Source organism: Leucopleurus acutus, assembly GCF_964270905.1.
Source record: "Leucopleurus acutus genome assembly, chromosome: 19".
In the NCBI taxonomy this organism is placed as follows: Eukaryota; Metazoa; Chordata; class Mammalia; order Artiodactyla; family Delphinidae; genus Leucopleurus; species Leucopleurus acutus.
In genome coordinates this window covers 40,421,618-40,437,418 of record NC_139161.1, presented here as the reverse complement: position 1 = coordinate 40,437,418, position 15,801 = coordinate 40,421,618, and the positions used below count along the sequence as shown (strand labels likewise).

General features: G+C 42.4%; 1 protein-coding gene across 1 annotated transcript; it reads left to right on the top strand.

Moving 5' to 3' along the window:
• Positions 1 to 3: 3 nt before the first annotated feature.
• On the top strand, positions 4 to 1,500 carry ZNF830 (zinc finger protein 830; the record flags this gene model as incomplete). Its single annotated transcript, XM_082860123.1, has 1 exon — positions 4 to 1,500. The coding sequence occupies one exon, from the start codon at positions 4 to 6 to the stop codon at positions 1,144 to 1,146; it is 1,143 nt and encodes a 380-aa protein (XP_082716249.1). The 3' UTR covers positions 1,147 to 1,500.
• Positions 1,501 to 15,801: the final 14,301 nt, after the last annotated feature.

The window sequence follows — 15,801 nt, the reverse complement described above, 5'->3', positions numbered from 1 at the left end:
AAGATGGCGTCTTCTGCCTCCGCTCGGCCTGAGGCGGGGAAACGAGTGGTTAATCAGGACGAACTGCGGCGGTTGATGAAGGAGAAGCAGCGTCTGAGCACCAACCGTAAACGGGTAGAATCTCCATTCGCGAAGTACAACCGCTTGGGGCAGCTGAGTTGTGCCCTGTGTAACACCCCGGTTAAGAGCGAGCTCCTGTGGCAGACTCACGTCCTGGGAAAGCAGCACCGAGAGAAAGTGGCCGAGCTGAAAGGCGCGAAGGAAGTCGCCCAGGGACCGTCCGCCAGCGCAGTGCCTCAGTCCGCCAGCACAGTGCCTCAGTCCTCCAAGAGGAAGGCGCCGGACGCAGACAGCCAAGATGCCAAAAGAGCGAAGGCCTCCCTGGTGTCTCAAGTACAACCCTCCACTTCCGCTTTGCCCACCAACTTTGACAAAGCCGGAAAGGAGTCCACTAGGGCGACCCTCAGTAAGGCTTCGGGACTCGGTTTACTTCCTGATTATGAAGATGAGGAAGAGGAGGAGGAGAAAGAGGAGGGAGGAGGAGGAGAAGGGAAAAGAGGGGATGTCTGTAAGCATCCGGCCAACGCACAGGGCAAGGAACACTCACTTTCCTCCGCGCGGGAGGCAACCGGTAGTAGGCTGCCAAGCGATTTCTCGGACACAAATCCTCCCAAGGCCCCTTTAATTCCTCATTCAGGGTCAATTGAGAAAGCAGAAATACATGAAAAAGTGGTGGAAAGGAGAGAAAACACCGCGGAAGCATTACCGGAAGGGTTTTTTGACGACCCTGAGATAGATGCGAGGGTACGAAAGGTTGATGCCCCAAAGGATCAGATGGACAAAGAATGGGACGAATTTCAAAAAGCCATGAGACAGGTCAACACTATTTCCGAAGCCATAGTTGCCGAAGAGGATGAGGAGGGACGCTTGGACCGGCAGATTGGGGAGATAGATGAGCAGATAGAGTGTTACCGTCGGGTGGAAAAGCTGCGGAATCGCCAGGATGAGATAAAAAATAAGCTTAAAGAGGTTCTGACCATAAAAGAACTGCAGAAAAAGGAAGAGGAGAATGTTGACAGCGATGATGAGGTAGAACTACAGGATTTGTTGTCTCAGGATTGGAGGGTGAAAGGAACTTTGTTATAGGGTTTCAAAGACGCAAGAGTTCTACATCCTCTACGACTGTATAAAAAGTTCCACCTCTCAATACGATATCGTTTACTCCATGCCTAGAGATTTGGTAACTTGACTGGGTTGTCGAGATACAATGAGCCTGTGAAGATACCGCTTTGGAAAATTGGTGTAAAATATTTTTGAGGTAAAGGTGTTTTTGAAGTTTTCGAAGTATTACACTCAAATGCCCACTTTTTCACACTTATAGATCCAAAGTTTGGGTTGTAAAAGCTGTAAGCTGTAAATATTGTACATATTAAATATATATTTACTTAAAAATTATGTTTTGAAAGTTATAAGTTAATAGAAGTCAGACCAACAGACAAGCTTTTAGATGAAAACCAAGTGTGGCATTTAGAATGTATATGGCTTTTTCTTTTCTGACTCCTAAATCAAACTCAAGAGGGTTGTCGCCGGGAGGGGGGTTGTTTTGTTGTTGTTTTTAAGAACACTACTCATATAAGTCATTCAGGGCTAATCAGATCTCTGTTTCAAAACCGTGTTCCGGGAGAGTATGGTGAAAAATATATGCCAAGTATGACCAACCTCCTTAATCCAAAGTTTCTCTTGATTAAACCAGTGATTCTCGGAGGTGGGTGCACAGGAAGATCTCATACAAAGATTTTTCAAAAGTGTATGTGGATCATCTAGGAAGCTTTTTAAAAAATTCATGTGCTTGTGCCCTACCATTGGAGAGATTCAGTAAATCTGGAGTGAGGCTCAGACACCTGTATTAGTTTTGATGGCTTCCCAGGTTATTCTGTGGGAATGCCCTGGTGGTTCAGTGGTTGGGACTCCGCGCTTCCACTGCAGGTGGCGCGGGTTCTACACCTGGTCGAACTAAGATTCCCGCAAGCCGCGAGGCACGGCCAAAAAAAGAAAGTTTCCCAGGTTATTCTAGTAAGGCCAAAATTGGAGCACCACTGCCCTAAATCCAGAACCTATTTATAATTTTCCAGGCTTTGTTTTTTCTTTAAATGACACATTCCGTAAGTTTACTGTCTACTGCATAAAAGAAATGCTACCTTTTATTTATATCCCATCTAATCTTAAATTTTATTGTTACATATTATAAATTGGGGTCAGAGTTAACAGGGTCTATCAGTTGTAGGAAGGAGGTATAAGTTGTTTCTCTAGCGGTAACAATTAGCCTGTGCTGATCATCAATAGTTTAAATCAGTCCTTCTCCCTTTGGAGATAGAGGTATTCAAATAGGAAAAAGGAATTAGCAGTGTTCCAGGGATAGAAATGCATACAGCACATTCAAATAAAAGTGAGTAGTAATAATAATACCTAAGACTTTCTTATAAGCCAGGCAGAGTTCTAAATGTTTTACATAAACTCAATCTAGTTTCCCTAAAGCCCAGGTTTTAAGCCCGGGGATAAGGTATAAAAAAGCCTTGAGTGTTAAACAAAAGAATTCTTCCTGTAGGCAATGTGGGCAAAATGGAAGTTTTTGAGCAGAGAGTCATATCTGCAAGAAATATTATGGAAGATTATTTCAGTTGCAGTATATAGAACGGAATGAACATGGGTAGGGGGTAGGAAGCTGGGAGAATACTTGGAAACTAGATTTTAAAAGCAAGGCAACTAAGACTGTAATTAGGTATGTATTGAAAGAAAAGTAATAGTATTGAAAGAATTTCACAGGAAGGGCTAACATTGACTAGAAGTGAAGAAAAACAGGAGATATATAGATGGAATTCAGGGGTGTTGGGTTTTTCTAGTGTGGGTGCCTAAAAGAAGTTATCTAACACTTATGGAGCATATTAATTGTCCTGCGGCCTTTGGCAGAAAGGCTTTGCTTTCCTGAGCTGTCCAGTGGATCTGTGATAGCAACTTCAGTTTAATAATAATAAGTTTATCATCTTACTATTTCAGGATGTGAGAAAGTACAAGGGGGGTCTTGAATGGTGTGCCAACTTCTACATGGGCCTAAGAGGCTAGGCTAATGATCTAGAGGAGCACTGAATATTAAAAATATAATTCAAGCCACATACATATATTAAATTGTCTAGTAGCCACATGAAAAAGTAAAAAGAATGTGACATTAGTTTTATTTTATTTAATCCAATATATCCAAAATATTCCATTAAATTTCAATATGTAATCAATATTTAAGTATTATTAATGAAATATTTTACATTTTGGGGGTTCCTGTAGAAATGTATTTTGAAATCTGGGCGTATCTAATACATCTCAATTTGGACTGGCCGTATTTCAAGTACTCACTAGCCATATGTGACTAACGGCTACCATAAAGGACATCTCAGGTTTAAAGAGAAAGGTATTGGAACTTCCCTCGTGGTCCAGTGGTTAAGACTCAACGCTCCCAATGCAGGGGGCATGGGTTCGATCCCTGGTCGAGGAACTAAAAACCCACATGCGGCACGACACAGCCAAAAAAATAAAGAGAAAGGTATCCAAGTGGAAAAATACATGATCAGGAGGTAGTGAGCAGCCCAGTTTAACTGGAGCAGAGTGTTTATTCCTGACAACAGTGGGAGTTATCACTGAAAAGGTAGGTTACGAACCGTTGTGGAGGGCCTTGAATGCCATGCTCTAAGGAGTCGGAACTTTCACTAAGAGTTGAGTATCCTTGAGGTTGTTGAGTCCTTTACTGTAACACAGTTAAAGGATGAGCTTAAGGAATGCCAGGCATATAAACCCCCAGTGGGTTTTTAGGAGGACCCAAAAGCTCTCAAAATCTCCCAATGCTCTGTATCCCAGAGCATGAGTGATGGGTCCCTGATCAAAATCAAGTGAATCCTTGTTGTATCTGAGATTGATGTAGATAGCTACACAGGCTGTTGAATCCTTCTTGTTCCTCCATGCCTTAGAGAGCTCCTTTGTACCTCTTAGAGCTGTGGGAAATAGGTTTCGGCATTAGACTGCAAGTACCACCAGTGTTTCCAAATTGTAAGAATTGGTCCCAGGGATTTCTTCCTGTCACTTGTTCTGTTTTTAGAGAACCCCCCCCCCACAATTCAGCCAACATTTACAGGCATACCTCAAAGATATTGCAGGTTCCATTCCAGACCACCACAATAAAGTGAATATTGCAATAAAGCAAGCCACACAAATTTTTTGGTTTCCCAGTGCATAAAAAACTTATGTTTACACTATATTTTAGTCTATTAAGTGTGTAATAGCATTATGTCTTGAAAAAAGTACATACCTTAATTTAAAAATTCTTGTATAGAAAATGCTTACCATCATCTGAGCCTTCAGTGATCATAGTAGTAACATCAAAGATCACTGATCATAGATGACCATAACAAATATGATAATGGGAAAGTTTGAAATATTGTGAGAATTATCAAAATGTGACAGAGACACGAAGTGAGCAAATGCTGTTGGAAAAATGGCACCAATAGAGTAGCTCAACGCAGAGTTGCCACAAACCTTCAGTTTGTAAAAACAAATGTAGCACTATGAAGTGCAATAAAATGAGGTATGCCTATGTGTTAGAATTATTGTAAATACTACAAAAAGTAATTATGTAAATACTACCTCTCACCCAAATACAGTTCCCCTAACTTGGAGGAAAAAAAAAAATGCTGATCTCATAACTAGCCTTCAGATGTTCATTTGTCCAGTGCCTTACAATTTACAAAATGCTTTCACATAGATCTCATTTAATGATGGAAGTAATGACTACTTTTTACACACCAGGGAACAAAATAAGATGCTATGGAATTAAAATTGCAGGGAAAAGAGTATAACTTAGACTTAACACTTTTAATGTAACACTCACTAGATTAGTATGGAGTAATGGAAAGAACAAGGGAATTGGCACGAGAAAAGACAGGTTCAAGTTCCCACTCTACTTTTTTTTTTAATGAAGTATAGTTGATTTACAATATTGTGTTAATTTCTGCTGTACAGCAAAGTGATTCAGTTATATACTTTTTCATATTATTTTCCATTATGGTTTATCACAGGATATTTAATATAGTTCCCCCTACTCTACTTTTTAATGTCTAGTGATCTTGGGCAAGCCGCCTCTCTGAAACTTAAGTTTGCTCTACTATAAAATGATGATGATACCCCACAGGGTGTAGTGAGAGTCTAATAATACATGCATGTGAAAGGGGTTTATAAACTGAAGTTTATAAATAAAGCAATAAAAGTGTTTCTGCTAGTGGAATCTGGTCTAACTCTGCCCCATGCTACTACTAACTTGCTAGCTTGATCTTAGGCTAATAATTTAATGCCCCTTAATTCCATCTTTAGAATGAGGGAATTAGAGCAGATGATTTTTCTTTTTTTTTTTTGAGATTTCTTTTAACTCCAAATAATTTTGCCATGAGACAAGTGGCGTCTCACCTTTTAAAGATTTTAAAAGTCATTCAGTTGACTATCTGGAGACAGAGATGACCAAAGTATTGTTACTTTTACTTGCACGATTTGCCCAGGATAGTCCCAGTTGTCTTGGTTTAATTATGAATGGTGTCCCGTTTCACTCTCAACACTGTTCCTTTTTGGAGATACATATATAGGTATATACTCACCTACCTAAAAGTTTGATATGAGGAAAAACCACTTCTAATGAATGGAAGGTCTTAATGGAAATAGTATGTTTCCTATTAATGATGCACCCATTGGCTAGCTACTTGGCTGGATGTTGTGTTAGGGGATTTGAGTCAATACATATGTGGGTAGGAATTATGGCCAGATAGATGACCTTAGGTTGGTTTGTTGTCTTTTTTTTTTTTTTTTTTTTTGCTGTGTTGGGTCTTTGTTGCTGCGCACGGGCTTCTCACTGCTGTGGCTTCTCTTGTTGCAGAGCACGGGCTCTCGGTGAGCGGGTTCAGTAGTTGTGGCTCGCAGGCTCTAGAGCGCAGGCTCAGTAGTTGTGGAGTACGGGCTTGGTTGCTCCGCAGCATGTGGGATCTTCCTGGACCAGGGCTCGAACCCGTGTGTCCTGCATTAGCAGGCAGATTCTTAACCTCTGCACCACCAGGGAAGTCCCCCCTTAGGTTGCTTTTTAATACTGAGAGTCTAGTAGCCTGTACAATACCAGGAATTTAGATGCTTTAAATTTGAACAGGAAAAAAAAATTCCTGTAACCCTGTGTTCTATTTTCTATCTGCATTTCCTCCCTCAGCGACCTCATTCATTCCCATGGGTTTAAATATCACCCATACTGCAGCAAATGAATGGACCTAGAGATTATCATACTAAGTGAAGTAAGTCAGACAGAGAAAGACAAATATTATCATACTAAGTGAAGTAAGTCAGATAGAAAGACAAATATCATGATATCGCTTATATGTGGAATCTTAAAAAATAATACAAATGAACTTATTTACAAAACAAATAGAGCCACAGATGTAGAAAACAAACATGTTTATGGGGGGGAGCGGGGGGGGGGGAAGGGATAAATCGGGAGATTGGGATTGACAAAGACACACTACTATCTATAAATTAGATAACTAATAAGTTATCTAACTGTATAGCACAGGGAATTCTACTCAATACTCTGCAATGACCTATATGGGAAAAGAATCTAAAAAAGAGTGGATAGGTGTATATGTATAACTGATTCACTTTGCTGTACAGCAGAAACTAACACAACATTGTGAATCGACTGTACTCCAATAAGGGACTTCCCTGGTGATCTAGTGGGTAAGACTTCACACTCCCAATGCAGGGGGCCTGGGTTCGATCCCTTGTCAGCGAACTAGATCCTGCATGCAGGCCGCAACCAGGAGTCCGCATGCCTCAACGAAGATCCCATGTGCCGCAACTAAGACCCAGTGCAGCATAAATAAATAATAAATAAATATTTTAAAAACTATACTCCAATAAAATTTTTTTAATAAAATTAATATCACCCATATACTGATAACTCCTGATTTATATCCCCAGCCTTAACCTTTCTCCTGGGAGGCATCCTTCATTCCCTTTTCTTATCCAAATCTAATGCATTAAAGTCCTGGCAACTCGACCTCTAAAATATGCCCAGAATCTGTCTACTTCTTTCTGTCTCTACTGGTCCTAACCACCAACATTCTCTGCATTAATTGTTGCCTGTCCCCATCCCAGCCACGAAGTAATCACAGTTATCTTTTAAAAATGTATATCAGGTCACTCTGTCACTTAAAACCCTTCATTATATGCTTCCATCACACTTAGGGAAAAAAAGAATCCAGTCCCTATCAAGCCTACCTGATGCTCTGTGGTTACTAATTCAAATATCTACTATTTATGAACTGCTGACCATGAGCCCCATTAAAGGAGGATGGGAGGGGACAGGTGAGCATAACTGCTGTATGTTGAAATCAAATGTTATCATTCAGGAGTAGTGGCCTGGCCTGGCCAAGTTTTTTTAATTTTCAAGAGAAATTGCAAGTCAGGGTCATTTATGTTTTTAATGAAATCTCAGAAACACCATGTGAGCTAAATGTGATCCAGGGGACCCCACTTTGTGAACTACTTTCTAACGTCATGTGCTACACTCTCCCCTTTTATTCTCTATGTCCCAGGTCTCACCGGCTAGCCTCCTATTCCTCAAGCATGCCATTTCAGGACCTGTGCCTTGCAGTTCCCTCTGCTTGGGACCTGACCTCAAATAGCATGGTAGTCGTCTCATCATTCAGTTCTCAGCCCTAATGTCCCTTTCTCAGATTACATAAACAGCCATCCCCCCACCTCCTGTCATTATATCACATTTTTCCTGTGAATTCAGTAAACTTACCACTATCTTAAGTTAGCTTGTTTATTGGTACATAAATTTTGTGTCTCCACATCAGAATGTAAACTCCACAAGGGCAGGGAGCTCGTCTGTCTTGTTCACAACCTAAAATAATGCCAGGGGGGACTTCCCTGGTGGTGCAGTGGGTAAGACTCCACGCTCCCAATGCAGGGGGCCTGGGTTCAATCCCTGGTCAGGGAACTAGATCCCACGTGGATGCCACAACTAAGAGTTTGCATGCCACAACTAAGGAGCCTGTGAGCCGCAACTAAGACCCGGCGCAACCAAATAAATAAATACTTAAAAAAAAAAAAAGCATAATCCTGGACTGGATCCTGGATCAAAAAAAATAAAATAATGCCAGACACATAATAGGGCTCGATAAATATTTACTGAATGAATAATACCCACAAGGCAGCAAGTTCCTTGGCAAAGTTATCAAAAGACCAAACTGACTCATGGAAATTGGAACCAAAACAGAAGTTGGTTCAGCAGCTTAAAGGAAGGGATAAGAAATCTGCCTTGTGTCTCTCTTCTCTGGCACATGAAGCCCTTATCTATGCTGAGAGTAGCAGCGCAAGGAGGTATACACAATAGCCTCTATAGTGTAATGGGCCACCTCCGCATTTAGCAGCTAATACGAATTCTTCCTGGCACCAAGCAAGCAAGAGGGATGTCCATATGTCAGTGGGAGCTGATGGGGAGCCCTGATTGCCTAGAGGCCTCTCAAGTGGAGAAAAGGAGGAATAAAGTGATTAAATAGCAGAGTAAGATCAAAGAGTCAGCAAGTACACATTGCTTCCCAGCTGCTCTCAGCTCTCAGCCCCCTTCTCTGCCATCACCGTCTCATTCGGCTCACTCCTGTCCCTTGGCAGTCAAAGCTATTTCTGAGTGAGTCTTTGCACTCAGCCATCATCCTTTGTTGAAAGCACTCCCAGTCTCAGAGGAGGAATGGAGTTCCACCTGGCTCCACCTCCATTTTGCTACAGCATTTGGGGGGCTTCAAACACACTGGGGAGCCAGCAGTTACCTTTAGGGGAGTTCAGAGGACCATGCTGGTTGGGTGGTTAGTGGTGGTGGTTATTGTTTTCATTGTGTGTAAGTATTGTTTGCTTGTTGTCCTGCCAAATGTGGTTATAAGAGAGTATCAAACCAGGTTGTCAGGTTATTATTAATAGTAGTTACCATTCACTGGATTCCTACCATGTGTCTGGCATTTTGCTAGGGCTTGACATACCCATCTCTAATCCTTCCAACAACCCTGTACGGTATATACTATCTTCATTTTACAGATGTGAAACTGATGCTCAGAAGTGAAGGAACTTTCCCACAAAGTCCCTACTATTACCCTGCATCATTAGTATTTAACATTGCCTTATATTTGCATAGTGAGAGTATTATTTACTCACCAACCTTCAGATCAGTTTTCTTCAAGTCTCAACACCCCCCAACTATTGTCACCTCCATTTTAGATGTAAAATGATTTGTCCAAGGTCACTCAGCAAGTTAATTGCTGAAGTAAGAGTAGGTGTAACTTGATTCCCAGTCCAATGTTCTCTATTTAATAATGAAATATGGGAATGGGAGAGGATCCCCGAAAATAGCAAGAATTGAGATTAGGAAAGTTTACCATCGAGGTTAAGGGAACTTGGTGCTGTTCAAAGACCTTGGCTGGGCTGGGAAACCAAATATTTTGAAGTTTGTTATCACATTCTCTCCACACCGCCCTGCCTTAACCCCATTTCACCAGCAATAAATTTTACTCCTTAGTGGTCTCTGGTCAGAGCAAGAAGGATGACTTCAGTTCCCAGATATTCCAACTGGGAAACAACAGATACACCATTCCCAGTGGTCCACCACTTTTTAACCAAGTGACCTTGGATTAAGTTACTTCACCCTTACTTTCCCCAACTACAAAACAGGGGGAATAACAGTTTCTATTTTCTGGGACTACTGAAAGGATTAGTTGAATAACTGAAGACATGGCCCTTACCTTCAAGAAAACTGCAATCTGGTTTTATTGTAAACAGTATAAGAAATCCAGCAGTTATTGTGGAATCTAAAAAAAATGTACATGGGACTTCTCTGGTGGCGCAGTGGTTAAGAATCTGCCTGCCAACGCAGGGGACACGGGTTCAAGCCCTGGTCCAGGAAGATCCCACATGCTGCAGACAACTAAGCCCGTGCGCCACAACTACTGAGCCCACGTGCCACAACTACTGAAGCCCGCACGCCTAGAGCCCGTGCTCCGCAACAAGAGAAGCCACTGCAGTGAGAAGCCCGCGCACCGCAACGAAGAGTAGCCCCCACTCGCCACAACTAGAGAAAGCCCGCACACAGCAGCGAAGACACAACGCAGCCAAAAATAAATGAATTAATAAATTTTAAAAATAAATAAATGGGGGGCTTCCCTGGTGGCACAATGGTTGAGAATCTGCCTGCTAATGCAGGGGACACGGGTTCGAGCCCGTGGGGTCTGGGAAGATCCTACATGCCACGGAGCAACTAGGCCCGTGAGCCACAACTACTGAGCCTGTGCGTTTGGAGCCTGTGCTCCGCAACAAGAAAGGCTGCGATAGTGAGAGGCCCGTGCACCGCGATGAAGAGTGGCCCCCACTTGCCACAACTAGAGAAAGCCCTCGCACAGAAACAAAGACCCAACACAGCGAAAAATAAATAAATAAATGTGGGGTTTAAAAAAATAAAAATAAATAAATGGTACAAATGACAGATGTAAAAAACAAACATGCATTTGTAGTGATGTGAATGAACCTAGAGTCTGTCCATACAGAGTCCAAAAGAAAAATAAATATATATTAATGCATATATATGGCATCTAGAAAAATGGTACAGATGAACCTATTTGCAGGGCAGGAAAAGAGATGTAGACATAGAGAACAGACCTGTGGACACGGTGGGGGGGGGCGGGGGGGAAGGGGAGGGCGGGACAAATTGAGAGAGTAGCATTGACATATATACACTACCATGTGTAAAATAGGTAGCTAGTGGGAAGATGCTGTATATGGCACAGGGAGATCAGCTCAGTGCTCTGTGATGACCTAGAAGGGTGGGATGGGGAGAGGGGAGGGAGGCTCAACAGGGAGGGGATATATGTATACATATAGCTGATTCTCTGTTCTACAGCAGAAACTAACACAACATTTTAAAGCAATTATACTCCAACTTAAAAACATAATTTATGGTTACCAATAGGGGCGAGGGGAGGGATAAATTGGGAGATTGGGATTGACATATACACACTACTATATATATAAAATAGATAACTAATAAGGACCTACTGTATAGCACACGGAACTCTACTCAATATTCTGTAATGGGCTATATGGGAAAAGAATCTAAAAAAGAGTGGATATATGTATAATATATGTATGACTCGTTCACTTTGCTATACAGCAGAAACTAACACAACATTTTAAATCAATTAAACTCCAATAAAAATTTAAAAAAAAAAGAAAAATTGGGTAGGACCTTGATCAAAAGTCTAGGGTCAGATTTCTCCCACTTACTAGCTATGTGGTATCTACCTAGTCAGTTTACTCCTCCAGCCTTCTCTGGGTATTGTGTTGTCTGGGTATTCCCTAAGAACCCTCTCACCTCTATCACTGTGATATTGTGATTTATAATAAGAAATATATATTTTGGCCTTTGTCCCCGTTTCTGGCACAGAGCTCCTAAAACCCTTGGAATTTACTAAGTGATTAGAGACAGAAGAGTGATAATGGCGTCATTTGTTATTCAAAACAAGCCCCTTTCAACCACACCTAAGTTTATGTTAATGAGGTAATTTTCGGAAAGCCGCTAAGAATGGGTGCTGTTTACAAGGGAAACCAACCACTGATTAGAGGGTTAGAACTTTCAGCCTCACCCCCAGACCTCCAGGGAGGGGAGGGAACTGGAGACTGAGTTCAATCATCAATGGACCATGATTTAATCGATCATGCCTATGTGATGAAGCCTCTATCAAAACCAAAGAGGGGGGCTTCCCTGGTAGTGCAGTGGTTGAGAGTCCGCCTGCCGATGCACGGGACACGAGTTCGTGCCCCGGTCCGGGAAGATCCCGTGTGCCGCGGAGCGGCTGAGCCCGTGAGCCGTGGCCACTGGGCCTGCGCGTCCGGGGCCTGTGCTCCGCAACGGGAGAGGCCGCAGCGGTGAGAGGCCCGCGTACCAAAAAAAACCAAAAACAAACAAAAAAGGATGGCATTAGAGAGCTTTCAGGCTGGGGAACACAGGGAGGTGCTTGGAGGGTGGTGTGCCCAGAGAGCATGGAAGCTCTGCACCCCTTCCCACATACCTTGCCCTACGTATCTCTTCTGTCTGTTCCTGAGTTATATTCTTTCATGATAAACCAGGAATCCAGTAAGTGAATTGTTTTCCTGAGTTCTATCAGCTGCTCTAGCAAATTAATTGAAACCTGAGGATGGGGTGGTGGGAAATTCTGATCTACAGTCAGTCAGAAGCGCAGATAACAACCTGGATTTGTGACTGGCATCCGAAGTGGTGGGAGGGGGCAGTCTCATTGGACTGAGCACTTAACCGATGGGGTCTGACACTAGCTCCAGGTAGATAGCGTCAGAATTGAATTAAATGGCAGGACACCCAGCTGGTGTCACAGAATTGCTTGGTGTTTGGAAAACCCATATGTCTGGTGTCAGAGTTAAGTAATATTCAGAGAGTATTGTGTATAATGTAAACGGAAACAGTAGAGTTTTTTCCTTTACAATCACCAAGACCGAGACAGGAGCTGAAGGCAGGAGAGGGAAACTATAGTGGGCTGTTGGTCAGACGGCTTCAGTAGGAAGTAGAACCTCCCAGAAAAGGAGAGAAGAGGGCTTGGGGCTCTCCTGGTATAAAGGAAATGGCACGAGGAACAAGAGAGGAGCGTTCAACCCAGTCTTCAACCTCTGCTGCACACCAGAGCTGGAAAACCAGCGGTCATCAGTCCCGTGGAGGGCACAAAACTTAAGTTTAAGGACACAAAACTTAAGTTTGCTCCCCAAATAGGCTCTCTTGGTAAAATTAATTTTCCCTTTGAAAATTATTAACTTACCTCCTAAAAAACATGACCACCAGGACTTCACACTAGAAAACCCAACCAAAAGTTCAAGGAGGATGGTAGTAACTTTGAGTCACCCTCACTCTGTATCTGTGACCTCAACCCTGCCCCAGAAGCCCCATCTCTGTGCCATGGATTAACTATTCCCAAAGGCACACCTGACTCCTCTCAGCTGTCCTACTTCAACCTGGCAGCTGCAGCACAAAGATGTTCAAAGGAGAGGCAAAAAAAAAAACCCTCTGGTTAAGAACCAACCTCCAGGGACTTCCATAGTGGTTCACTGGTTAAGACTCCACCCTTCCACTGCAGGGGGCATGGGTCTGATCTCTGGTAGGGAACTAAGATCCCCCATGCCGCACAGCGCAGCCAAAAAAAAAAAAAAAAAAAAGCCAACCTCCATAGCCTTTATTGAGAATGAAGAGCCATGGGCTGATATGAATTATTACATCTTCCTACAGCTGTTTCCTTTTAAATATTTATCTTGGCAAACACCACCACTGTTTTTTACAACTTATTTTAATTGTGTGACTATTAAGCAAACCAAACCGTAAAATCAGCTCTCAGTGCTGAAATTTATGTGATTCATAGACCAGAGCTTATTAAAAAGAAATCCAACAAGTGCAAACTAGCCTCATGAGTGCCCCACACCATCTCTAGGCAGGTGTGAAGGCTTTTCACTATTACTGCCTGTGGCTTCCAAGCTTCCACAGTGTGTAGCGTAAAAAAAGAACAGAATCTACCCATTTCCCTGTGATTTTTTTTTTCTCCTTAACAATCCTGATGAGTGAAAACCGGATGTCAGGGATGCTACAGTCCTAAAGGGGGTGGCAGAAGCTCTGACTCTCAAACAGGATTGGTGCCCTGGAAGATTTAGGATCAAGGTCAGAGGGAAGGACTTAATCATGGGACTTCGAAGAGCCAGGAGGTATCCTGCATATTTGCTACCAAGGTCCTTCTTGATTTGGATCATGGAACTGCTTTGAGACTCCAGTAGAAGCCCTCCCTCCAAAAATGCACTTACACACAAATATTTATATAAAATTTCAGGGGGTTCAAGGACACCCCTGAGCCTATCCACAGATCTCCTAGGGGTCCATAAGCCTTCAGTTATTACTACTTTCACTGTTACCACTCAAGCTGCCCTCATTTCTCTCCTTTTTACAGTAGCCAACTAACTCATCTCCCACTCCCTCTACACAGCAGGCAGAGTGACAGCAATCCTGTTAAAACCTAATCAGATCGTGTTACTTCTCTGCTCAATATAACCCACTAGCTTCCCATTTCACCTGCAATAAAACCCAACATCTTTACAGTGGTTTACAAGACATGATCTATCTCCAGATCCCCTGCTGAGCTCATCTCCAGTTCTACTCAGCCTTAACTCCTGCTGCTCTAGACACACCCATCTCCTTGTGATCCCTCAACAGGACAGACACCTGCTGCTCTGTGCTGTGCAGCCTTTTCTTGCTGTCCCCTCTCCAACTGGCTCTCTCCTTCATTCCTTCAAGTGTACTCAACTGTCACTTTGTCAGCGAGGCCTTCCTAACCACTGTATTTAAAACTGCAACCCCCATTCTGCCCTCCCTGACACCTCCTGTCCTCCTTTCTTTTTCTCCATAACACCCATCATCATTTCACACAGTATGCATTTTCCTTACTGTTTATTATCTTTCTCCCATGCTAACCTGTTAGCTGCAGGAGGGCAGGGATTTCCGTCTGTTTTGCCTCACGGCTGTACTCCAGTTCCTGGAATAGTGTCTAACCCAGAGCAGGCACTCAATGAACACTTGACTGATTGATGACTAGCTTAAACTCTGCAGTGCCACGAATGTGTCCAGGCTGGGAACAGGCGGGAATGTACATTTACTGAAATACCTCCAAGGGACAAGCAGTTTACAAGTTAATATATGTCATCTCATTTAATTGTCATACACAATCCTAAGAGGTATGCAAGTTAATATGTGTCATCTCGTTTAATTGTCACACACAATCCTAAGAGGTATTTTTATCCCCATTTCACCATGCAAACTGAGCCCCAGAGAAATTAAGAAAATAAAGAGAGGTTACACAGCCAGTGGTGGAACATAATTCAAACCTAAGTCTGTGTGACTCCAAAGCCCTGCTATTCCCACCACACATCACCTCCTTCCTCTTGGTGGCAGTTCCCACTTCCCTAAGGAACTGCAACTGCCAGCTTCACACCTCCTTCCACTTTACAGCTAGGGTCTGAGTCAAAGATCATTAGGGGTTCGTTGGAGCTCTAATCAAGCAAAACACTTACAGCCTGAGCCTTTTTGCACATTTACATCCAACACTGTCAAAGATACAATGTAATGAACATCCTGCTGAGGGAAGTTTATTACTTTTAGAGAGTCATTCATTCATTCATTCCATTCACTCATAGGTTTCATTCATGTATTCATAAATACTTGCCTAGTGCCTACTATGCACCCACTACTGTTCTAGGCACTGAGGATAAAAAGATGCACGAGGCACAGATGTCACCCTTCACCAACAGGTTTGAAGTCTCAGGTGGTGCTGTCCAACAGAAGTATAACACGGGCCATTTGCAGTTGTATATTCTCCTGTCACCACATTTTCAAAAAGTAAACAGTTAAAATTTATTAGAATATTTTTATTGAACCCAACATATCCAAAATATCGCTTCAACATGCAACATAAAAATATTATTAAAGAGATATCTTAGTCTTTTTTTGTTTGATAACATCTTCAAAATCAGTTTGTACTTTACACTTACAGCACATCTTAATTTGGATATTTTTTTAAATTGAAGTGTAGTTGATTTACAACATTGTGTTAGTTTTAGGTGTACAGCAAAGTGATTCAGTTATAC